A 26,060-nucleotide genomic window follows, 5' to 3' on the forward strand; every position below is an offset into this window, starting at 1 on the left:
CACCAGAAAGGGGAAGTGAAGATCTACCAAGACCATTGAGTGACCTTTATTGACGCTCCTCCCTTGGAATGTAGGAAAAAGAGGAAGATTTGTTTTCAAAGGACCGCAATTGAGTCCCCTACCCATCCCATGCAGGTGGCTAGTAAAACAGGCATTTCCTGAAACCTTTTTATTGCAAGAAGAAATACTGCCCCGCCTTTATGCTTGATTGATAGTCAATGATTGGAGAGAAAACAATAATTTGTTACTTCCCCCACCCTCAACTTAAATGATCTCCTCTTTACACTTATTTTCTTTCACAAATAAGGAGGAAATGAATTTTTCTCCTCCACCTACCCACCTTAATGAATGACGGGAATTTCCCTTTCTTGCTTGAATCATTCTAGTTAAAAATGGCGGATTATTATTTTCATTTGTCAATTTTTTTTCGTTTTCTATATTTCAAGCAATAATATTTTTTTCTAATATTTCATATTTTATTGACTAGATATTCTAATACTAAAACATTATTCCCCTAAAAAATAATGTTTATTTATTTTTTACTTTTTAGATTTAGATAATTTTAAGCTTTGTTCCAGAATGACATGAATTTCCTCTTCCTGCTTGAATCGTTCTAGTTCAAAATGGCGGATTAATATTTTCATAACTGTTAAATTTTTTTCGTTTTCCATATTTTCAGCAATAATATTTTTTTTCTAATATTTTATATTTGATTGATTAGATATTCTAATGCTAAAACATTATTCCCCTTAAAATAATGTTTATTTATTTTTTTCCTTCTTAGATTCAGATCGTTTATTAAATCATTTTAAGCTTTGTTTACCTTGGGGGTCTATTATACGGAAAAATCTATTATACGGACTTCTGGAAGTCCCACCGATTCCGGATACGCGACTTTACACTGTAGTTACAAATATAATGTTTTGACTTTACTTATTTCTATGTATCATTAATGAACAATATTATACGTTCATTGCATTTGTGCTTTAAAATTCCGCATCAGAATGAGTAAGTCTTAATAAGTTGTTGATAATTATTTTAGGTAAAAAACTAAATCTTTTTGTTACAGAAGGTGTACACTTTAAATAAAGGTACATTTTTTACTTTGAACATCTCACTCTTAATGTATCTAACTGGGATCAGTACAATTACTTTTGAAAATAGCCTTATTAAATTTTAATTTCAATTTTGATCAGAAGAAATCCTAAATTTTTTTTTATCAAAAGTGAACTTTTGAAATTTATAAAATATTTGTACAAAATAAGAGCAAATTTGAGCTTAAAAACTGTAAATTTTTATTTCAGACTAACAGTTCTACTTTAAATTGTAATCCATAAATATCAAAATAATTTTTTTTTCTTAATCAATCTTGTTACTTCTGTTTTGAACTAAAATCTTTACAAAAATTCAAAAATACAGTGAAATTGAACGGAATGTATTGTTCTATCTTGATTTTTTTCAATGAAACATTTTAAACATTCTTACTGAAAGTGTGATAAAAATAATAAATTTTCACTTAGACAATGGCTCATAATTCAAAACACAGCTAACATTATACAACATCTACATACAAAGTTGCAAAGAGTTTTATATTTTCTCAAAATCACCGTTTTTCAGAAAATGTAATTAAAGTATGTAATTGCTTAAAAATGTCTGTTGGCATGCAAAAAAAAAAAAAAAAAGCTCTTAACTTCATTTTTAAATAACGGAGAGCAGAAATTTAGAAAGCTAATGAACATAAGTTCAAATAACAATAAATTTTTGAAAAAAATGAAATTTTCTTACAAATTGCTGATTTTTAACTCATATACCTTAAGCAAATAGTTTTCTCTGTCTCACAAGCATTCATTTTACTTAAGTTTCGCAGTGTGATGATGATTATTTAAAAAAAAAAAATCCATCACAAAATGGCAACTTTTCATATTCATTGTATCAAAGCTTGAGGTCTTTGATAAAATTTTGATTCAATATTAGCAAATTAATGAATAAATAGAAAAGAAACAAACCAATTGACTGGTTTGCTCTTAAGTTGTTATCAGTAGTAGTTTTAAAAACATATTTTTGGATAAAAGGATTATAATGTTCAAATAAACTTACACTTATAAAAATCTGTTTCTTCTTGAGATTATCATCTTTAAGATTTAAAAATTATAAAAACATATTAAGAATCTAAGTCTTTCCAAAAATGCATTAAGTAAAATTGATTTTTTAATCTTGATAAACTCATTTGTAAGCGTTAAGTAGAAGTTTTAAGAAATTATTTAAAGAATATTTTATAACATGATACTGTTTTCAGTTGAATGTGACAATTCCGAAGAGGTGAATAATAAGAGCTTCCAAGTCAAATCTCAGTGGTCTATTTCACCATTACCAGAATCAGATTCAAAGGAGGTTTCCATCAGGTTAGTTTTTTATATGTTTTTATATTTTTAAAAAAATAGCATCTTTGAAGTGTCATTATTTGATGAATTTTTTTTCTTGTCTATGAATGTTTTTATTTTGGACTAAATCTTTATAGAATAATGTAACATTTTATAAAATTCACTGGTGAATCAAGTAATCACATTTAAAGTTATTGGAAAAAGTAATATTAGAGCTTTTAAAAATTTTACAAAATAATTCTTTTGTTATATTTATTTTTGTTATATTTTTTTGTTATATTTATTAATTATAATAGGATGAGGAAAAATTTCACATTTTTATTAAACATAATTAGTAAGCCCTAAAGGGCTCAAGGGATAGATTTCCCAGTGATATGATCAAGGCTTATATCCCAGTGATGATTGTTCTATTTGATTTCTGTTCCTGGTTTGCATCAACCAAATTGTTGACTTAAAATATCCTCAGGGATTAGAATCCCGCACCCTCTAGCTAACTTTGGGAGTTTTTTGTGGTTTTTCCTCTCCATGTAATATAAGCATATGTTAGTTCCATTAAGAAGTCCTCCACAGAGGCTAGTTTCCCTAACACTTGATCCACTTGGTCGGGTTCAAATTTATGAGGATACAAAGTTGATCAATAATTATTATCAAATGCTATTTTACTTTAGTAGAGCAAGAATATACTGCAGGGTACTAATTCAAATGCAGTCATATCCTGGTCAGTCATGCAAAGAGAGCATGTTGAAGAGTCAACAATTTTTAAATGAAAAAGATGGGCATAAAGACAATCGTGCCCTGTCAGGAGTTTAAAAGTTACAACTGTAGCTGAACGAGGTGAGTCAGGAACAAACTGTGGTTTAGAGAAGAGTGTATTCCAAGGTTTTTCTCTCGGAAGATCCTGCAGGAAGCACTAACAAATCTTAAAAAGTTTCAATTTAGCTGAATGGAATCTCAAGTTACCAGAACATTTCTGGGGATCTAAAGATCCCTTCTTGGCAAGGTAGTCAGCCTTCTCATTCCACACAATGCCTGGGTGGGAAGGGATTCACTGAAAAGACACTTTATTATAGAGATTCTCGAGCAAAGCCCTGCATCTATCTCAGGATATGGGAATTCTTAACCTCTTTATTGCGAATGAGCTTGTTATGCAGGAATAGACTCAGAAAGCTCTTTCAAAAGAGTCTCGTCAAATGTAAAGCTGTTCGATTCTTACAAGAATTAACTGTAACTCTCCATCAAAATGAGTCATGAAATTTTCAGCCAAGAGATATAAACAAAACTCTTCACAAAAGATTAAAGCTTTTTGTGAAAAGTCAGAAAGCGAGTCTTCTGTGTAGACAAGTAACTAGTGATCAGAAGGATAACAGTTGTGAATGGTCTCTAAAGCGATCAGAAGGCCCTGGAAGAAATATCTGAACAAAGTTGAACAATGTTCCCTGCGGCAGAATTGTTTCGAGCTATCTACGGCGAAATTCTCTTATATTTTGTTGGGGGAAAAACTCACTATTTATTTCCTTCTTCACATTTCTTAAATAATCATCTCAATAAAAAAATAAAAATCATGAAATCCGTTGCCGAAAAGAAGATTGGAGATGAAATCTCACGAATAGGACTCCTAAAAAAAAAGATTACTCAAATACGTGTTTCGTTTCGAGATTAGGTTGTTGTAATAAATAATATAGTATAAAAAATATTGGATTTAAAAACTATGGAGAAATCAATAGCAATAACTGCCAAAAATTCGATAGATTCATTGCCATAAAAAGTAAATACTCAAATGTGCGATTTGAATTTTTCATATTGTTTGAAATATACCGGGATATTTAAAAACCACGTGAAAATTAATATCAGTAACTGGCGAAAATTAAATCGGAAAATTAAATCGATTTACGATACTATCTGCGTAAAGTGATCATGTCAAAAAGTGATCACCTAAATGCAGGATTTAAATATAACGTATAAATTTCTGTAGAAAGGAAAAATCTTTTTGCAATAACTCTGTATCGTTCTGCGACAATGTCGCCGTGTTGCTGTGATTCTGCCGCGGGGACAATGATAGTCACAAACCAAAAAATGTGTCACATGTTATAAAATAAAATAAAATATACGTAGTTAGTAGTATAGCTTTTAAATCAAGTATGAAAACTTATTTCTGTTTATTAAGTTAGCAACAATAACAAAAGCATTAATTTTAGGATAGGTTTTCTTTTCAAAGTATAGGTAAATGTAGTGATGTCTGTTTCACTGTATTATTTCTGTTTTGGAATTTGTATGCCTTAAAGCAAATTGAATATTGTTGATGAAATATTATTTTGTTTAAAACATAGATGTAAAACATAGTTGCATAGATGAAAAAAAAAAGCATTTTTACATTTTTCATACCTAAGTGTAGGAGAAATTTCTTTAAAATTTTAACATTTTATTTATGACATCTAGTTTAAAGATAAAAAATCATAAATAATTAAATTTCATAGTTATGATCTTAAAGTTTCATTTTTATAAAGCTCTATCAAGTTTTCCCAATTATTGTATCTCACCTCTTTTTCAGTAATGTAGGGCAAAAAAATAAAGGTTTTTCATAGTGACTTTCAATAGTCCCCAAATGTTGTTGTGTTAGTTAATTTGCAAAATAATCACCTAAAAAATGTTTGCGATATACGTTACCAACTTCAATGCTCAAGAGGAACTACATCTTTTTACTATAGAAGTTGAAAAAATTGAGAAATTCAAGCAGACAGTAGTAAAGTTTCTATCCTTGATATGAGTCAGCTCTAGAATAGACTTGCATTTTGAGAGAGCATGGTACACGATATGCTCTTGATACTTAAATATCTCATCAGTAAAAGACATGCAATAAAAAAGTTGGATCATTATTCTTAATCATTATTTTTACGTGAAAAAATGAAACTTTGTTACAGCAGCTTCCCTTCAAGGTATTAACTTATATTTGTCAAATTTTGTACATGAACTAATTATGTATAAAAGGCAACTTTTGACAACCTCCATTTTTCATCACACCCTACTGTATATTGCTTAAAATAAAAAACTGAAATTGATGAATAACTTTTGACTTAATGGTAAGATTTTTCTAAACTAATCACGCTATCTTAGTTGCTCATGAATTCCTTTCTATTTGCATAGGCCTGCACACAAGAGGGGAAGCATGGCTGACTTTAATATATTTTGTTGGAAAGCCTTTCTTTTTATAGTTTTTCATAATTTGAAACTCACAAAATTTATAAAAAACTTGACTAACCTGCATTTCTGTTATTTGAACCTCTCTCTCTTTTTTTTGTAATTTTCTAATAAACTTAAATTTTTGTATCTCTTAAGAGCAAAAGTCATTCAAATTGAAAATATACAAACATTTCCTTTTCATGTTTATGATTATGTTTTTCCCTTTTTCAAAGTTTTTTCTTCAACTTGAAGCTCTGATTTTTCTGCTAAATTAAAGCAAAAAAACCATGTAATTAACTGAGTGTGCTTGTATGTATAAAAAGCAGTTAAAAAAAGATCTGTTTGATTTAAACAGAACCCACATCAGATGTTCTCAGTAGCAAGTGGTAGCAATTAATTTAAAAAGTATTTTCTTTGAATACGTCTATCTCTATGAATTCTTAATTCCAAAGCCAGTACCAGGAATTTATAAATTTAATAGAAGAGTTAAATGTTTTCTTCCATCATTAAATATTTCATTTAAAAACAATCATAAAATTTCAGATATAAAAATTTCGGAAAAATCAATTCTATTATGTCTGTTTTTATAACTGAAATATCATTTGCATCAATCACTTGGCATATTTAAGGTTTACTCTGTGAACCATTAAGATTTTATACAACTGCATGAAAATTCAATTATTAAACAAATTTTTTTTAGATATTCTGTTTTTTTTCTGTTTCATTTACATTAGTTTTTTTAGACTAGTTTTTTTCCTTTGATTAGTAAAGTCAAAATTACCAAGTTAACAACATAGTTTTACATGCTAAAATCTTGTGAGAGATGTTACTATTTAGGAAAAGTTTAAATAAATAAAGTCAAATAAATTAATTACCTTTTATTTTTTTAGTATCCAAGTTCAAATAACCGCCTAATTTTAAAACTTTTTTTCCCTTTTAGATCTGATGACCAAAAGGATTCATTAAAGTTGCTTATTAGTTGTTCTAGTATACAAAAACAAGGTTTAATTACAGATTTGGTTGAAAAAGATCTATTTATTAAAATCAATAATTCTCATTCCTTCCTTTTAAATATTGGTAAGCTCTTAATATCCTTGCATTATAGTAGAATCTTTTTAAATGTTTTTTTGCTGATTGCCCATGCTTACAAAAACATTTTTGTCTGAAAGTTTTTTAAATTCTTCTCATTATATTTAAGCTATTAGTTTTAAAAGTGAAAATAGTCTATCTGCTTCACTTTTGGAATCCAACATAGTTTGAATTATTTGATTTTTGTAGTAATAAAAAGTTTATTGTATAATTTTCATGTTAAATTTTTCAAAAGTTGTTGCATCATTTTCAAAAACATTGTTTTCTTTCTTACTTGAGATTTTTCAAAATTTCTAACTATATTGTAATTGTTGATTTTGAAAATGAAATATTTTTTTTAATCAGTATAGATTTTAAAAATTAAGTTATTATAATTTTTAAAATGTAGGTATGTTCCAAACTTTTTCTTTTAACTTTGTATTGCTCAATCATAACAGTGACTTCCTTAATTTAATGTCTTAACCACTACAAAGGGCCGGAGATTGTCACATTTTTAAGGAGATGTAATGTAAGTACCTTATGTATCTCAAGAAAGCTCTGCTGAATATCCAAAAGCAAATCTGAAATTAAAACCCACTTTAATTCTTTAGCCATGCGTAAGTTATGGGGTGCAGCCTTTTTCCAAATAGTTGGAAAAAAAAGATTTTGAAAGGAAATAATACTATCTACTATAGGGATAAATTTTATAATATTTGTTCAAAGTTATGTTTAATGAATAATTATTTCTCTCCTGTAGTCTTAAAAGTAATAAATAAACTTAATTAGTTGAAAAGATTTGGTAGAAAATGTTTATTACAAAATATAGACAACTTGATACATGCAAAATGATTCTGCAAAAATATTGACTCCCAAAACTTAAATTCTACACCTGCTTCAAAATAAAATTTTGTTTACTTCTGTCTTCAATTTAGTACTAGCATAGCAAGTTAATTAAACTTGATCTCCAAAAGAAAATATGATAAATAAAATGGTTTCGTGTCTTAAATCAACAACCTCAGTAAAGTTGCAAATAACATTTGACTCTAAATTGTATTTTGGATGATCTTATTAATTTTGCCTTATCCTTATAGATTAACTGCTTTTTTAAATGATAAACTCTTTATTCTGATTGCATATAATGATTTACTTGCAGATGTTTTACTGTACACAAAATAAGGAGAACACCATAATAATTTTTAATCTTATGATTAGATCATAATGTACTAAGATGCAACTGTAATGATTCAAGAAACTAACCTTAAATAGGCAGATTGAAAAAGAAAATATTTATTCAGACGATATTTTAAGGCCATAGTGAAACTCAGAAGTCAGACACAGGCCAAAAGTCAGACATAGTCAGACTTTTTCTGAATAAACATACTCTTTTTTTTTTGTATGACATGGATTCTTGACCATCAAAGTATCGGAGCTAGCCACAGTCTGGAAAAGATGGTCCTAATATTTTAGGTAAGAGAGCAAGCAAAAATGGAAGTTCCTTAATGTTAATTTCTCTTTTCTTTTTACATTGACTAGTATGAAAAAAAAGTTGTATATTTAAATTTTCATTTCACAAAAACTATTTGACCAATTCCGTTAAAATTTGGAGTTTTGTCATTTAAAATTACTTAGTTAAAAATACTGAAAACTTTGTATACCTCATTATTCCAAATATTTTTTGACTAACATTAAAATAAATAGTGAAAAATAATATAAATTTATAAAAAATTATTTTCTACTTAGAACTATATTTGGATAAACGAATTGTGTAAAGGGCCTGAACTTTTCACTTTTCTACCTAAACTGTTGGGACCATGTTTTCCAGATTGCAGTTTTCACCGTAATTTGAAAGTTAAGAATCAAAACGATCAATAAAAGGTATGTTCTTTCAGAGAAAATACACTTTAGTATTTAATATTGTTACTTAATATATCACCTGCACACATATTGCAGCATATTTAAGATTAGTCCCTTGAATCATTAAGATTACATCTTAGTGCTTGAAAATACAATCATTAGTTTTGAGTTATTATGGTGTTTTGTTTTTTGCTTTGTGCACTGTTTACTGAACTTTTTAACATGTGAAGACATATATGATTTTATTTGTCTGGTATCTGTAGTTCGACTATTAATAATTGTTTTGGTGATTACCTGTTCCTCATTTATGCTTTATGCTAGCAAAATCGCACCACTTTTGTTCTGTTACATTTTTTTGAAACTTCTTAAAGAAAACAAATACTCCATATATGTTTGTCATGAATAAATATTCTTTAAATTTATTTGAAACTAATTTTTTTCTCTAAGTACTATCACAGTATTAATTATGAATGAGATATATGCTTTTTGTCAAAATCATCACTATGGCTGTGTGGATATATTGTAGAGATATAAGATATTCCCCTACCAGGACTCGAAAATTGTACTGTTTGATATGCAAAATATATTATAGTGACTATATATATTTACATGCCAATTCAGACATGTAAATATTTAATCAAAAATACCATAAAAAACCAATTAGGTTCCCCTTAAATTTTAACATAATTGCCAAGATTTGGGCAAATAAACTGCTCCAAAGAGTGGGGAAAAAAATTGGTTATATTCCATAAGGCCTAAATGTTATAGAGTTAAATAATATAAATGAGGATTTATAAAGCAAACTCAGCTTATTCTTTTTTAATCCTTCAGTTATATCTTTTCTTATTAAACAAAAGTTTATCCCAATTGTTAAGCATAAGAAAATAATTAATATCCAAGTTGAAATTGGAATGTAAAAGTAAATTTGAGAAGAACATCTCTTTTATAACATAGTTTCAGAAAGAAGTGTTAAAGGGTAGGCACTTGCTAATCATGCTTAATAATTCTGATTATAATACTTCTTTGTTTATAATAATGCTCTGTATTTACCGTATCAATCCTGCTTAGCACTTCTTTTTTTAATAATTCTTAATATTATATTGATAATATTCAATACTATATTAATAATACCAATGTAACATATTAATACCTAATACTTCTGATTTACAATCAAACTGTTGATGTAGATAAAATATATGTAGGATAATGTTATTAATATTTTTCTGACAGATTAATAATCAGTATGTTCATATGTTTTGAATTAAATGTATTCAAAAAAGATGTCAGGGTATGTCTTTTGGGTAAAAAATTAAAAAAAATTGAACCCTGCTCTCTACTATATGTTTTTTGGGGAAAATATTTAGTTTCTTGATGTGTAGGATTATGTAATTGATTTTTTTTATAACTATAGTTAATAAGCATTTGGATATTCCAATTCATAAAATACATATTATCCCACATTTTTATCTTAATGAACATATTTTAATGCACTTACATTTTAAATGTTGAATGACCTACTATTGTAAAACCTAGGTAAACTTTAATTTTGCAGCACTTTGCTTCATTCGCAAATCCAGTTAGCATCTACTTTTTTGAAATTTAATTTATCCAAAGTTATGTGTATTGTTTTATTGATAAAATATTATAAATTTTTTTTTTATTTATTGATTTTTTTGTATCAACTTTCAATTTAAATTTGTAGAAAGATTGTTTAAAGATGCTTATTTTTAGCATTATTAATTTATTTGCTCTGGGTATGAAATAGATAATGACATTTTTTTGTTAAAATGCAATTGTTAATTAAGTTTTTGCATTCAATATTTTTGAAAAGGGAAAATGGAATTTCAAAAATGAAAAATTTTGAAAAGGGAATTTCAAATTAATAGCTAGTTTTTTTCTTTTCAAAATTTCTTTTTTCTTTTTAAATATGAAATTCTTAATGTAAAAGGTTTTGAAAAAAATTAAAACACATCTTTTGATGTAAATCTGTTCTTTTAAAATTAAAGATATAAATGTTTTATAAGTTAATGAAAAAAGTAAAGTTGTGACTTTTTCATTCTATCAAATAATATTTTTCTGATCAACTGTTTTTCATTTGTGACTTGTCAAAGACTTTTATGTTTGCATTATAGAAATGACCTTAAATGATTAGTTGTCTTCTTGATTATATTTCATGTATTTTTAGCTCTTGCTACCAAATATCAAGATCATTATAAAGGTAATAATTTTCTGTATATAATTCATTTATGATAAACTAATTATTATGTGATTAATATAAAACTCTAATTTTAATAAATTTCTTTTAAATTTATTATGGTGCTTAAAATTTATTTTTAGGTGAACATTTCTTTGCTATATGCATATATATTTTTGTTAATTCTTATTTACAAACTCTTGTTATTCTATTCATTCATTTTTTTTATTTTTATTTTTTTTTTAGTTGTAGTAAATGATCACTCAAATATGGAATTTTTATTTAAGAAGCTCACACTAGAAGATTTTAGTTCCAAAAGTCTTTCTTCCAATTCTGATGAAAAAAAGATAAAATTTTCTGTTTGCACTTCAATTGATGAATGTAAGTTTATATCTTTCTCACGCATTGAATGTATTTTAATTCTTATATTTTCTTTTCATTTCTTAATATTTTCTGTTTGTGAGAATTTTTTGTGTTAATATTGATTATGTTATTTGATAATTAACTATTACAAAGATAGTTGTCAAATATTAGAATGAAAATTTATTAAAAGTGTGTTTTTAAGTCTATTTATTATATTTATTAAAATAAACTGTAAGTGCCGCTTAATTTTTTAGTTATTTCATTAAATTTATTTTGAAATACAAAATATTCTAGCCTGAGAGTTAAATTTACTTCTGTTATAAAAAGATACAGTTATATATGAAGATCATGGAGAAGAACAGTTTATGTCTAAGTAAGTCTTGTACAGGATCCTTGTTTTCCTTAAAATACCTCCTCAATGAATACTTCTGTGCTAGCGTTCCTTCTTGTTTCCTTATTTATACTCTCCTTTGCTCTTCCTTGTTCTGAGGGGGTAGCAGCTTTTCTGTGGGTGGACAGCCTTTATTTTATCAGCGTTTGTGTTGTAAAGTACTCTTTTGGGGGGCAATTTTCCTTTGTGTTATTTGTGCCACTGGTTTATTAATATTGTAATTTTTTCTTTTTCGCTCCTGTAAAAGCTTGACAGATAGAGCTGTTCCGTTAAGAGTTGCAGCCCTTTGCTTTTATACAAAGAGCGTATGTTCCATGTTCCGATTCTCAGTTCCATGTAAGATTTGCCAGGTCGTCTTCTAAATTTCAGTCCGGATTCATTGACTTGAGACTTCGCAACAAGATTTTTTTACAGGGTTTTATTGTTACCCCTATGCCCAACCCCCAGCCTGGAGGACCAGGGTGTTCCTCTTTGTCTGTTGTCTCCCCTCCGACCTGTCCGGCTTGGGTGACCCTGCCAGTAGCTAAGCTACCGTCGGCATAGCTCTCGGGATCGACAACACACACAAACCACACCACCACGATAAGGTGGAAACACCGACGGGTGGCAAAATAGCAAATAACAATTAAAAATGACTTCTTTTAAACTGAAAATTACATTAAATTAACTTTATTTTGAGAAATGTAGGTACGCTTATATAGTAAGAACTATAATTTTATGCATAACTTATGAATTTCGTCCAATCTTGGATTCTTCGAAATATCCTCCTTTTGCTTTATCTCAGCAGCACATATTTTTGGCATTCTTTCTACAGTGGAAAGTCGCGTATCCGGAATCGGCGGGACTTTCCAAAGTTCGGATAATCGATTTTTCCGTATAATAGACCCCCAAGGTAAACAGAGATTAAAATGATCTGAATCTAAGAAGCAGAAATTAAATAACATTATTTTTCGGGCAATAATGTTTTAGTATTAGAATGATATCTAATCAATCAAAAACAAAATATTTAAAAAAAAATAATTATTGCTATTATAAAAATAAATATAGGAAACTAAAAAAATTTACAGTTATGAAAATATTAATTGCTCTCTCCGCCATTTTGAACTAGAACGTTTCAAGCAAGAAGGAGAAATTCCCGTCATTCATTCATTAAGGTGGGTAGGTGAAGAAGCAAAATTCATTTCCTTCTTACTTGTCATTCAAGTTGAAGGGGGGGGGGAAGTGACAAGTTCTTATTTTCTCTCCTGTCATTGGCTATCAATCAAGCATAAAGGCGTGGCATGCTGATTGGGTTCTCTTTATTTTTTCTTGTGTGACTAAAGGGGATTCCCCCTCCACTTTAACGTTTGCTGTGTTTACCCTTTTTCACAGTACTTCTTTCCCTAACACTTTATCAAAAAGGTTCCAGGAAATGCCTCTTTTACTAGCCAGCTGCACAGGAAAGAAGGGGGGAGGGGACTCAATTGTGCTCTTTTGAAAACAAATCTCCCCCCCCCTTTCCTGCATTCCAGAGGAGGAGCGTTACTTACGGTATGGTCTTGGTAGATCTTCTGTTCTCTTTTCTGTTGATTTATGGGTTTAATGCAGAGATCACTAGAAGCTAAGAAAGGAAAAAACCTGTCAACATACTTTTTTTTTTTTTTAGAGAGTGGGGAAGATGAAGAAATGTTTGTTTATTTTGATTGTTAAAAAGTGTCCGGGAAATTGACCCTTCCGGAAAAGGGACGTCCGGATATGGGACGTTACACTGTATTAGTTTTTGTAATGTTCTAGCTGATATCTGGTTCCAGCAAACTAAGTAAAGATTCCCAAACATTGTTTTGATTGGTACATGTCATTTTTGTAAAATTTCTATCGAGTTCATCCCACAATAGCTCAATAGGATTATTAACAGGTGATTGAGGGGGAAAATCCATGTATTTCAGTACTTTTTTCTTTTCTTTTGATGCAATGTAGTTTCTACACAGTTTCGATGAATGTTTTGGATTGTTATCTTGCTGAAAAACAAATCCTTGGCCAACGATTCTCTGTCCACGTGGAAAAACGTACCGCTGCAATATTCTGTGATAATATTTTTTCCCATAATACCCTCTATTCTTACAAGATCTCTAGCTTTATCACCGGCAAAACATCCCCAAATCATGACTGAACCTCCACCATGCTTCACAGTTGGCAGTAAACATTGACTTCACCATACGTTCACCTACGTCATACGTTCACCAACTAAACGAGGAACATACTGCCTTCATTTGCTTACAAACAATTCAAATTTTGATTCGTCCGTAAACAAAACCTTTGACCACTGTTCTAAAGACAAGGTAACATGTTTTTTAGCCCATTGCAGTCGTTTTACTTTATTTTGCTTTTTCAAAAGAGGTTTTCTAGCAGCTACACAACCTTTTAAACTATAGTCACGAAGTCGACGTTGTATAGTAGATACTGACAAAATTTTCTGCCGAGTAGCATTCAATTCCTCACGGATTTCTGGTGCTGTTCGAGTCCGCTGCCGCTTACTTTGAGTGTGGATAAACTTATCCTCACGTTTTGACGTTATTCTAGGTCTCCCTGATCGCTGGCGGCTCTTATTTTGGCCAGTTTTTTTCTTCCTTTGCTAAGTTCTGACAACAGTGGTCTGAGAAACATTAGTTTTAGAGGTAATTTGCCTACTTGAATAGTCTTCTGCATGAAGTGCAATAATAACTGCACGTGTTTCCACTTATTTCTCGTTTTTGACCAATATTTCTGTAATAAATTGTATAAAAAAAATTTATTTTTGTTTTTAATTTAAATTTATTTTGTTGCCAGTTATTCTGGCTAATTAAGGATATTATATCAGTATTTAAAATTTTTCATGTACATGAACATAACTTATAATTAGCCCCATAAAAGAAGATAAAAAGTAAATTGTTCATAAACTAAGAATTAATAAAAATTTTTAAATAAATTACACTTGTTCTAGAATAGGTACTTACATGCACTTTTGTTCATTTTGTTATCAACTACAGGATAGATACAAAATGAAAAAATAATTAACAGTTTTAAAAGAAAACAGAGTTTTGAGATGTTTGTTTATGATTATGTTTGATAAATTGTATGTTTAAGCCAGAAATATTTAACAATTTTTAAAAATTTTGAAATAAATACAAGTGAGTCTAAACTTTTGACCGGTAGTGTACTTAAAACACATTTTCAGATAAGTGTTGATTTTAAGAAAATATTTTTATGCTGACACTTATTACAAGAAAAAGTTCAATATAGAATTCTTTAAAACTATGCTGTAGATTTTATATAATGTTAGCTATCTTTTGAACTTAAATCTTACTGTGAATTGCTATATTTTTTTTATCATGCTTTAAGTAAAAATGTTTGGAATTTTTCTTTAAAAACCAATATTGAATAATATATTTAGTTCTCTTTCATTCTAAATTTAAAATTTTTTTGAAGATTTTATTTCTAAGCTCAGGCAACCATATTATTGATCTAGCAGAAAAATTATTTTGATATATATTCATCATAATTTGTTGTAGAAACAAATACATTAAAAATTTATAGTTTTTATGCTCAAATTTGGTCTTATTTTGAAAAAAGTATTTTATAAGTTTCTAAAATTTACTTAAAATTTATAATTTTAGGACTCCTTCTTACCAAAATTAAAATTTAAAATAAGGCTATTTTAAAAATATCGTGTTGAACCAATTTCGATATCATAATGAACTTTTTTTGTGAAATTTTATGATAACATTTTCAATTTTCATTTTAGTTGTTTACTGGTCATGCAAGCTGATAAGTAAAACCTCTATCAACCATGATACTCTTTTATTCACATTTCTTCTCCCACCTGGAACAAAAATGTGGATCCCTATTGGCCGGCATGTGCAAATAAAACTAAATATTGAAGGTAGGATTTTATATATCAATCAGTTACATTTTATTTCTGCTATTAGAAAAAAATATTAAGACTGAAAAATATCCATTGTCTTTTAGTGGTAAAAAAAGCATTTATAATTTTAAAATCAGCAAAATTTTATTGAAATTTAAATAAATTCGTTCTATTGTATTTCTGAGAAATTAATGACATTAAAAGCTTGTTAAAATGCCCATTTATTATAGAATAGAGGTGCAGAACCTTTTTGAGTGAAGATGAATAAATAGCCAATTGATGGGTCTCATGCCCAAATATTTAAGCCTGTTGGCGGCAATTATGATAATTTTAATTTGTATCAAGTGTTTTAGGCTCTAAATCCTTTTTATTGTTAAAATCATAATATATTTGCATAATACTAAATGTCTTTAAGTATTAAAATTTGCTCAAAGCTGTTATTTGTTCAATTTATTCAAATATCCAACTTACTTTCCAAGAAACAAATTTTAAAAAATGAAAGTTAAAAAAACAAACAGTAAACAGTTAATAACCCACATGTTCCTGTATATTTTTAATCGAATTTCGATATTGACTAATAATGATGTATTTAAATTACACTCAGAAACTTCAAGAAAGACAATAAAAAAGAAACTTGTATTGTCTTGAACTGCAATCGGCACAAACAAAACACATTACACAAATTCCTTAGATTTGCAGTGAAATCAGCCCAAATAATGTGTACATTTAAACCCGCAATCTGAGTATTGTAATAGTTAGAGTTAAAGATATTGTGAGTTTCAAGACCATGTGAAAATGCATAGCAATAATTGCCAAAAAACTATGGAAAAGTGACGCGGACAAATGAAGCTTATCAAAAAGTAATTACTCTATTTGAAAAGTTGTGTATCATAATCACATTCAAAATATCAGGAATTTTGAGATCAAGTGGAAATTAGTGAATAACAGCTGAAAAAGTGGTCAGAAAATCACACACATTTACGATGAAATCTGTGCAATCTGAATGAGTTTATAAGTGATGACTCAATTGGGAGATTAAAAATTTCTGTTCTTTTTTATTTTTCAAAACTTATTATTTTATAAAAATAATTAATGTATAATTTATGGTCTGTGCTGCTATAATCTGCAAATTTTTTTCAATAAACAGTGTTATCAGTTTTATTTGAGTAATGAATGTTTTCTTTATGGTGATGTTTTCATGCTAAGTGAAAATGATAATTTGGTATGTGGTATGAGGTAAGATTTTTAAAAACTCTCTTACTTTGTGTCTTTATGATTGTTTTATGGTAAAATTTCTGACTAGTAAATAAAATTCTTTTAATAAAATTTCTCTTTTATTTTAATTTATTTTGTCTTAAATGATATCATATATGTTCACTTTAATTTCAGGTACAGATGTTATCAGAAATTATACTCCTGTGTGCTCAACACTGAACCCCAACTGCAATATCAGTAGTGCTTTAGATGGAAGCAAAATTATATTAATGATTAAAATATATGCTGCAGGAATGTTAACTCCCCTTTTAAACAAATTTAGTTTAGGTAAATATTCGTTAATAATGTTTTCTATTGTGTAACTTTTTAAGGTTTTACTTTTCAAAACATTGTTTCTGTTTAAGCATTAATTTGTATAAAAATTGTTTATAGTGATTTTTATTTCTTTAGTGAGATAATTAAGGAACCAAAGCTTAAAAGCTTGTATATTTTCTTAAAGAAATTGTAATTGACTGTAGTGCTAAATAGCACATGTTTAACAAGGTGGAAGTCTCAAATTTTGACTAATTGTTCTTTATGAGTTGAATAGTAAAACTAAGGATGTTTCATTTTCATATTTGTAGTTATGGAGTAATTAAAGACTAAATAGCCTAACTGGCAGCAATGAAAAGTTATGTTTTTTCCAAGAAGTCTTCAAATTTAGACCATGTATTTTTTATGAGATTAAGAAAAAATAAAATATTTCCCATTTGTTAATATCAGGGTAATTAGCCTTAATTACTAAATAACAGGTTTTTGCCAAGATTGCAGTCTCAAATTTGCACCCCTTGCTCTTCTTGAAATAAATAGAAAAGCTTAAAAAAGTTCTAATTCAATATTTTGTAGTTATCAGGATGTTTTGCAATAATTAGTGTAATTAGCCTAAATGACATCAATGCTTAATAACACCTTTTTACTAAAATATAAGTCTTAAATTTAGATAATTGTTTTCCTTAACAGATATTAAGAAAAACTAAAATTTTTATTTGATATTTTGTAATTATTGGAGAAATTAGCGTAAAAATTGACAGTAATACTAAATAACACATTTTTACCAAGATAAAATTAGCAAATTTGTGATAAATCAAAATAACTAAGAGGTTTCATTTCAATATTTTGCAACTGTCAGGTAATTAGGTATAATTATCCCAACTGAAAAGCAAAATTAAAGTTTTACTCGTAGAAAGAAGTCTCAAATTTTAATCATATCCAATTCTTTATCCAATAAAAAGAAATAACTAAAAACGTTTCATATAGATATTTTGTAATTATTAGGGTAATTAGCCTAAAATTGATTGTAATTTTAAAGAGCACGCTTTTACTAAGTTATAAGTATCAAATTTAGACCATGTGTTTTTTTTTGTTAGATAAGCAAAAGAACTTAAAAAGTTTAATTTTATTATTTGTAAATATCAAGGCAACTAGTGAGTTAGGGAGGCTAATTGTCAGTTATGATAAATAACCAAGATTTAAGTTTATACCAAGATTTTAGTCTTAAATTTAGACCACATGTTCTTTATGAATTAAAAAATGTCATTGATCTTTGGTAATTTTTAGGGTATTTTGAATTAATCAGAGTAATTAGGGGCCATTTAGCCTAAGTATCACAAATCCTTAATCACATGCTTTTTCCATGTTTCAAATCTGAACCATGTGCTTCTTATGAAATATGAAAAATCATCAGTAAAAAAAATCATCCTCAATTTGTAATTATTGGGCTAATTAGGGGTAATTAGCTTTTAGTTGACAATAATACTAAATAACACATTTTTAGCAAGATAAACCATTGACCATTATAAACAGAAAAGATAAATACAAAAACTATACTTTATAAGTTAAATAGGAAAACTTTAATTAGCCTTATCGAGACTTATGCTATACAACATGTTTCTACAAATTACCATAATATTTTTGGTGCAACATAGCTGAGTCCAGCTTTTGCGCCATTGGAATGCAAAGAGGCCATAAGTTTGTGTGGTTCAGCTGGTCGCCATATGCAGCTAGTCACATATAAAACTTTGATCACATAGCTCTCTGATGCTACTAATTTCATGTGATCATCTTTTACTGTTGAGATATTGTATCCAATTTTCCAGGAACTTAAAGTATTGTGGAATATATCTATCCAGTCAAGTTTGACTGGCCTGGTTTTTTCTGATAGCATAGTTTGTGTTTAAAAAATAGGCTTAAAATATTTTAAACATATTGTAAAATCTGTATTAACAATTTAAAGCAATAGCTGAAAAGAGGTGTAATTAGATGTTAAACATATCTAAAATAAAGTTTAAAGCAATTAGAAATCACAGAGATAAATTGGCAGAAAAAAACCCATAACTTCTCTAACTGAATTTTCAAAATATTAGTTTTGTCAAACATGTAACCTTTATTGTCTTTCATTCATCTCCAAATAACATGGACATATTCTTTAACTAGTATCATCTGATTTTGGGATAAATGGCAGCAGCTGTCTTGTCAAAAATGCTTATTAACGGTTTTATCCACCTACACAGTTTTGTACAATTCTCTCTTATATCACATTTTTTCTTTAAATCACTATTATTAAAAAACATTACTTGTACTAATCAAAAACAATAGGTACAACAAATCAGTGACTGTAAAATAAATGATTATTACAGTGTTCAAATTATTTTTATTTAAGTTATGTCTCAAATTAATTTTATCAATGCTTTTATTTATATTACAAGCCTCCTATTAAAATGGAGGAATGAGCATTACTTTCTAACTATCAATGTATTTTATTTTTAGTTTTATAAGTATTGTCATGAATACTTTTTTAGGTGATAGTGTCTATGTCAGTAATTACATGGGTAGTTTTCCTGAGACTTTTATTGAAAACTGTGATTGCATAGTCATGCTTGCTGCTGGGACAGGAATCACTCCAATGATCCGAATAATACAGTGGGCTGTTGCAGATGAGGATGTCAAACGGTAATAACTATTGTGGATAGACTGATTTTTTTCATGAGTTTTTTTTTAGAAATTTATCAAACTAGTCTAATTTAAATTATTATTATTCATGATAATTTGATTTTAAAAATTATGATATAGAATTCTTGTTGTTTAATGTGATAATTTTTCAATAGCTATGAATGAAATATACTTTGCAATACTCTTAACATATCAGCAACTAGTCTAAGATTAACATAGCATGATTTATTTCTGTTGCTCAAATATTTTTAAGTGTTATATATAAGTATGCATAAGTTTATATATAATGTTATATATTACAATATATATTATGTTTATATATTACAATATATATAAGTTTTTACTTATATATATGTAAATATTTTGTTAAAATTTTCTTGATCTCATTTTAACCTTTTATAACATTTTATTTTAAAAAAGGTTCTTTTACGAATCAACTATATGTTAATATTTAGTTTTACTATTTTGTTGGTAAATATTTGATTTTTTATTTAAAATTCAAATTGTGTAGTAATCACAATGTTGAAAATTCGTAAATGTTGCTTACATTCCAGAGACATTATTTTCGAAACTGTTTCTCCTTTTACCCCACAAAGCTGGCAAAAACTATGGAATGTGTGGTAAACATGTTAAATCATGTATAAGCATAGAATATAAATGTATTTTATTCATATGTGTTTATTTGGAAAAAGGAAAATAAATCTTTTTTTTTTTGCTCTGCACTGTACAGGTACAGGTCTAGTTGGAAAATTCCACAGTAAAGTCAACCAGATGACCAAAATTTTAAAACTTAATATTTTTCAGAAAAAAAGGTATAATTTTCAGGTTAAAAAACTGACGAAATAGAAATAATGACTTTTATATATCAGTTTTCAATAAGTTAAAGGCTGATAAATGAAGGGCAACATCATTTAAAATTTTAACTGTGGTAAGCGAATCTCATACAAGTAGTTTTTTTTTTAAAAAATTCACTCTAATAATTAAAAATGGAATAAATAATAGTTAAAGTAAACTGTAACAAACCAGGTTATCTTGGACAATTATGTAGAAACATTTCACTTTTTAATTTAAAACTGAAAATTCCTAAGATGTTCTTTTGAATATTTTAATTTCAAATAAGAAAAAAAGAATAAAATGTAAAGAATTTTATCTAGTTTTTTTTCTATAGAATATGCAACAGGAAATTTGACAATTTTTCATTTGCGATATTTTTACAGCATAAAATGGCTCAATATTGAAATGTAAATAAATATAAAAATTTATTAATGTATAATCAGCCTGAATTTTTTTCATTTGCTTAATGAAAATATCGTAAACAGTATTTATCCAAGGTTTTTAGAGTCATTCAGTATTTACCATAAGCAATACATTAAAAAAAATTATTCAATAAAAACAATATACTCTACAAGCTAAATATATTTTCTACTCATCTATCTAAAAAAATTTAGTCTAATTATTTTTTTAAGATGGTATATTAAAAAAATAATATCTTAGATAAAATACTTTATAATATTGACACGTTTCTTGTACCCATCCCTGCACTTTTTGAGAAAAGCACCCTGACCTGGACAAACCCTGACCTGTAAATTCTTTTTACCTGAAAAACCTGGAAAAAATCAGGGAAATTTGAAACCTGATTTGAGTGATTGATCAGTGTAGAGTATATCATGCAGTAGCTCTTAACCTTAAAAAAATATCGATGTAGGTTATACTGGGCAGTGTTATTTAGTCTCAAATAAACATCAGTGTAGAGTATATTGAACAAATGTGTTCCAGGCAGTGGCCAGTAATATTTTGAAACGATATTAAAATTTATGAACTTAAGATTTCAAAAATTATTATTTGTCAATAGATAAAATGATATACAAAGGAAAAAGAACTGAACTTTTAAAGATATTTTAAGTTAAATCTGCATGTTTATTTCGTCTTTTTATTTATTTCAACTTTCTTATTTTCATACGACTTGTTTCTTTCATCTTTTTACTAAAACAGTTAAGGGATATGATTAAATCACTTAATTTTTTTTTAGAGACATCACCCCACAGAGTTATTATTTTAACATCTTCCGGGAACTTATCATTTACCCTAGGATCAGATTGAATCTCCGTTTTTCTAATTTTCCTGCAACATATACTTTCTTCCATTGACACTTTTATGGGCAGGGGTTCCCAAATTTTTTTAAACTTTCTAACCCATTTTTTTTAAGAAACTAAGAATATTGATTTTTTTCAAAAATGAGCAACATGTGTCCCTTTTAAAAGATTGTTTTTGAATTTTTCTTTCAATTAATTCAAATTTTTTTTCAAAGATTATGAATTTTTATTTAAAAAAATAATGTGATTATTATTGAATACTATCAAGGAATTAGCAATAACTAATATTATTAAACTGAGTAGTGACACATGTGTTTTAAATAATTAAAAATTAGATAATTTTTACTTGATTATAAAGGTAAATTACTAGTGTGTCTTTTTTAGCCTTAAGTGAAATCAAATATAAAATGTTTGCAATTACTCTGCAAACTTTATATGTTATGTCGTTTTTTTCTTATTTTGTATAACATTGCATGAAATGATTTTTAAAATATTTATTTTTAAATTAGTAATATTTATTTTTTTCAAAATTAGTAGCTTCTGATATAAATAAATATGCTTCAGAAATATTAACAAAACCAGTATGAAATATAATTATAATATCTAAAAATCGTATGCTTAACTATCTTGATTGAATGCTTTAACTTTTCCATAGATCACTGCACCTGCTGTTTTTTAATAAAACTGAAGATGATATATTATGGAGAAAGGAACTTGAAGATTGTAGATTATCATATGAAGAGTAATATTTTATATTTTAATCTATACAATTTAAAAGGATACAGTCCGACCAGAGAAAAATGTTATATCCTAAATAAATTTTGATCTAATGTTCAGACTTAGATGCAATTTTAATGGCTTGAGAGACAATCTTCAAATATACGAGTTAATTAGTGCAAATATTATTTTAAGTGATAGAATCCAAAACATATCCTCTCTGAATAAGCATCTATCTTTTTTTGAAAGATTTGGATTTTTTGGGGATGTGATAGTTGTAGTTTGGAAAATATGGCTCTAGTCTATATAAATCCATGGATAGTCCAGTTATATAAAAAAGTGGTTAAAAGATTTAGCCCCTTAATAAATATATTTTTTTCATTTTCATTATCTATTTAGTAATGAGATTAAATTCTAAAGTCGAAAATCTTTTACATAGTTATAACTAATACAATTTGAAGTAGCAAAATCCAAAATTTAAAGGGAATTGATTGAGTAGTTTGTGAGAAATGAAAATTAAAAAAATAATAATGAAAAATGGGATATCATTATAAACATTTGTTCTTTAGGCTTAGATAATTTCGCTTTATATTTGTGTCCAGAATTTTTTTTTTTGATTTGTACGAACAGTCCAAATGTAGGATGAAATATGAAAAAGTGAAACTAACATTAAAAGGCTCAAACTATCAACTGCTCTCTTGATTAAATTTTAAAATTATTATGACCCACATTTTGAGATTCAAAATATACATATGTTGAAAAAAATGTTTATTACCCTAATAACATTTTTGTGTATCATTTCATAACCTAAAATATTATCTGCCCTAATTAATTGTCAATGCATCCTAATATATGTTAAGCAATTATTCAGGCAAAAGTTATTCAGCATATAATGTTTTTCTTGGTGCTCTGTATATGCTACAGAATCTATTAGAAATTATACTAGTTTATCTCAAGTTATATTACTTTCTATGACATTTAAAATTGTCTTATTTTGTTTCTGTACAGATTTCAGATTGATCACATACTTTCAGTACCTAATAAAGAGTGGAATGGATGCAGTGGCCAAATAAATAGAGATATTCTTTCACAATTGATAAAAGTTAATCCTGCCCATACTAAACAACGATTTTTAATTTGTGGTCCACTTCCTTTTAGTCAAACAGCTTTAAGGTAATTTTTCTTATTTTAAGTAAAAATGCATAAAATAACTGAAGTATTTTACTTTGGTGGTTTAATAGCAATGTTTACTTCGAAATCAATTTTCACTAATACTTTTTTAAGTTCTTTTTCTTAAAAACAATAGTTTAAACTAACTGACTTTTTTTTTAAAAAATTATTAATTTAAGTATAAAATTTTCTTATACAATATAATTATTAAAAACATTGATTAGAATATAATTTTTTTAGTGTTATTTCATTCATAATGAAGATCATTTACTAAGAAATAATGTAAGGGATATACAAATAAATTATTGTATTTTAAAATAGACTTAATGGGGATTATAATTTTTTATTATAATTAATTATAATTAATTATAATTTTCCATTCAATGTATATAAAATACTTGCCAGCCAGCAAAAAATTCATTTCAATTACTCCCATTTAGTTTAGTGCTTATTTAAATGCAGTTTGTATATGTAGTCCATGTATATCATGACTTGTTCTACCTAAAGTATATCAAAATAATTTTTTTCAGCTATGATTTCTGATCTAAACTTATTTACTCTTCATTAGATATCTTATTGAAAAATAGTCTCCCAATCTTTAACATTCATTAGCAAATTGAGCTTGAAAAATATAACTATGATTTTATGTAGTCAATGATTAGTTTTTAATAATTGAAAACAAATTTTTACCATTGTAGTTAGAAATAACTATTTCACCTTAATATTGGTTTTAAATAATATTAAGAATTATTAAAGCATTTCATCAGATTATTTGGTTGGTAAATGTAAAAAATCAAGAAATTCTAATTTAAGTTTAAAAATAAAGAACCCAGACTTAAATCAAATAAATCCTTTTTTAAAAAAAAATATTTTTGGCAAACCTGCTCTTGGAGGTCTGAGCCCAAAGAATTTTAAACCAAGCCCACCTGAGCTTAAGATAGAAGCGTGAGATTGCTTAGACTCTAAGCCCGAGATTGAATAAAAGCCAAATTTTGTATTTTTGCCACCTGACCTTTAATGTCTGAACAAGAGAATTTGTCATTAAAACCATTATTATCACTTACTTGTAAACCCAAATGGGAAGAGAAAAATCTTGAATGTGAAAGAAGTCGAAGAATTGTCAACAACAGCAGACAGTCAAGTTCTTGTATTGTTTTTAAGATTTCTAATTAGAAAACCTTTTTGAAAACGGCAATAATTTCTTTTTATTTTGCTTTCTGCTTCTTCAACTGCGTTATTATGTAAGACTCTCTGAGTAAAATAGTAAAAAGGTTTTGTTAGAAAGTAGTAAAAAAGTTTATTCAAATTTTCTGATAAGTCTAAGACAGTCCAAGCTTGAAATTTTTTTTTAGTAAACAAGCCCGGGCTCGGGCTGAGCCAATCTCATATCAAACACATATTGTTTACTTTAATATTTATTCTAACAAGTCTCACAATTTGCTTTCTTTTTCTGAATAAGACATTGAGTGATGCTGGTTATTTATAACAATATTAACTTGAAGAAAAGATCTTTCGTCCCCACATTCATTCCAATTCTATAATGAAGCACCATAATTTTGCAGAGAAACGCCAGCCTGGTATATACGCTACACATTCAAAAATCGGCTAAAAAAAGCTTTCCATTGGATTAGCTGCACCATCTGACGTGCCGAATTTTATTATACTAGCGCAGATATTGATTACAGACTTAACGCATGCTCCAAATACGCATGTATATATAATTTAAAAAGTTAAATAAAAACCAATAAAAGGATATTGAATATAAAAGAAATAGAAACAATCCTAGTATATAAAATAGATTTCAATAACTTTTTAAGTAAAATTAAGCATTTCCTAATTTTAATTTGAAGTAACCATTAAAATATGAATAAAATAATTAATATATCAAAAACCATTAAAATAAGTAATAAAATAGTTAAAAATAAAAATGAAACGATCTTACTTTTAAATCAACAATCCAAAATCTTGTTTTAGAAATAATCGATAAATCCAAGCAAATTTTGTTCAAAGAAAAACTAACGAATAATTTATTTATATATTAAATGTGACTATATATTCATATCATTGCACTTAAAATCCCTCAAAATCAGAACTCATTGTATCAGAGCAAATTAGGTTTATTAGTTCATTGTTTATTTCGGGTTCATCCCCGTCACTCACACTTTCATCATCACTTTCGGTTTCATTTTGTCCGAGGATGATTTCCGCTTTTTTTAAGCCATTTATGACAGTTTCTTTTTCTCTTTTAAAAGCTGACAGCTTAACTGAAGTTGTATAATTTTTCCTCTTAAGGACGCATATAAAATGTATAACTTAAAAACAGGTTATACTAACATTTAAATAAAAAAAATTTAAACAATACAAAAATAATAACGGAAATAGTATAATCGAAGCAAAAATATAAGTGAAAGAAAAATGTTAATAAAGCAAAAATGCAACAGAAAATCAGAATTGAATATTAAACAATAAAAAAAATAAGCTGAGGAAGATGACAAAGACAGAAATATGAGCAATGAAAAATCCCAAGAAAAACCGCTCTTCTATTTAAAACAATTTTGTATATTCCCCA

At 27.4% G+C, this 26,060-nt stretch overlaps 1 protein-coding gene across 4 annotated transcripts in view; it reads left to right on the forward strand.

Moving 5' to 3' along the window:
* LOC107451005 (cytochrome b5 reductase 4) overlaps window positions 1-26,060 on the forward strand; it is a 46,715-nt gene that overhangs the window by 19,194 nt on the left and 1,461 nt on the right. For all 4 annotated transcript variants that reach the window (XM_043041500.3, XM_043041498.3, XM_043041497.3 and 1 more), the window contains 9 exons: window positions 2,297-2,402; window positions 6,499-6,635; window positions 10,666-10,698; window positions 10,921-11,055; window positions 15,189-15,326; window positions 16,698-16,850; window positions 19,361-19,511; window positions 22,260-22,346; window positions 23,330-23,494. In XM_043041500.3, coding sequence (XP_042897434.1) covers window positions 2,297-2,402; window positions 6,499-6,635; window positions 10,666-10,698; window positions 10,921-11,055; window positions 15,189-15,326; window positions 16,698-16,850; window positions 19,361-19,511; window positions 22,260-22,346; window positions 23,330-23,494 — 1,105 coding nt within the window. The remainder of the gene's footprint in view (window positions 1-2,296; window positions 2,403-6,498; window positions 6,636-10,665; window positions 10,699-10,920; window positions 11,056-15,188; window positions 15,327-16,697; window positions 16,851-19,360; window positions 19,512-22,259; window positions 22,347-23,329; window positions 23,495-26,060) is intronic.

Source organism: Parasteatoda tepidariorum, chromosome 11 (genome assembly GCF_982258835.1).
Source record: "Parasteatoda tepidariorum strain Cologne lab strain chromosome 11, Ptep-v5.0, whole genome shotgun sequence".
Lineage (NCBI taxonomy): Eukaryota > Metazoa > Arthropoda > Arachnida > Araneae > Theridiidae > Parasteatoda > Parasteatoda tepidariorum.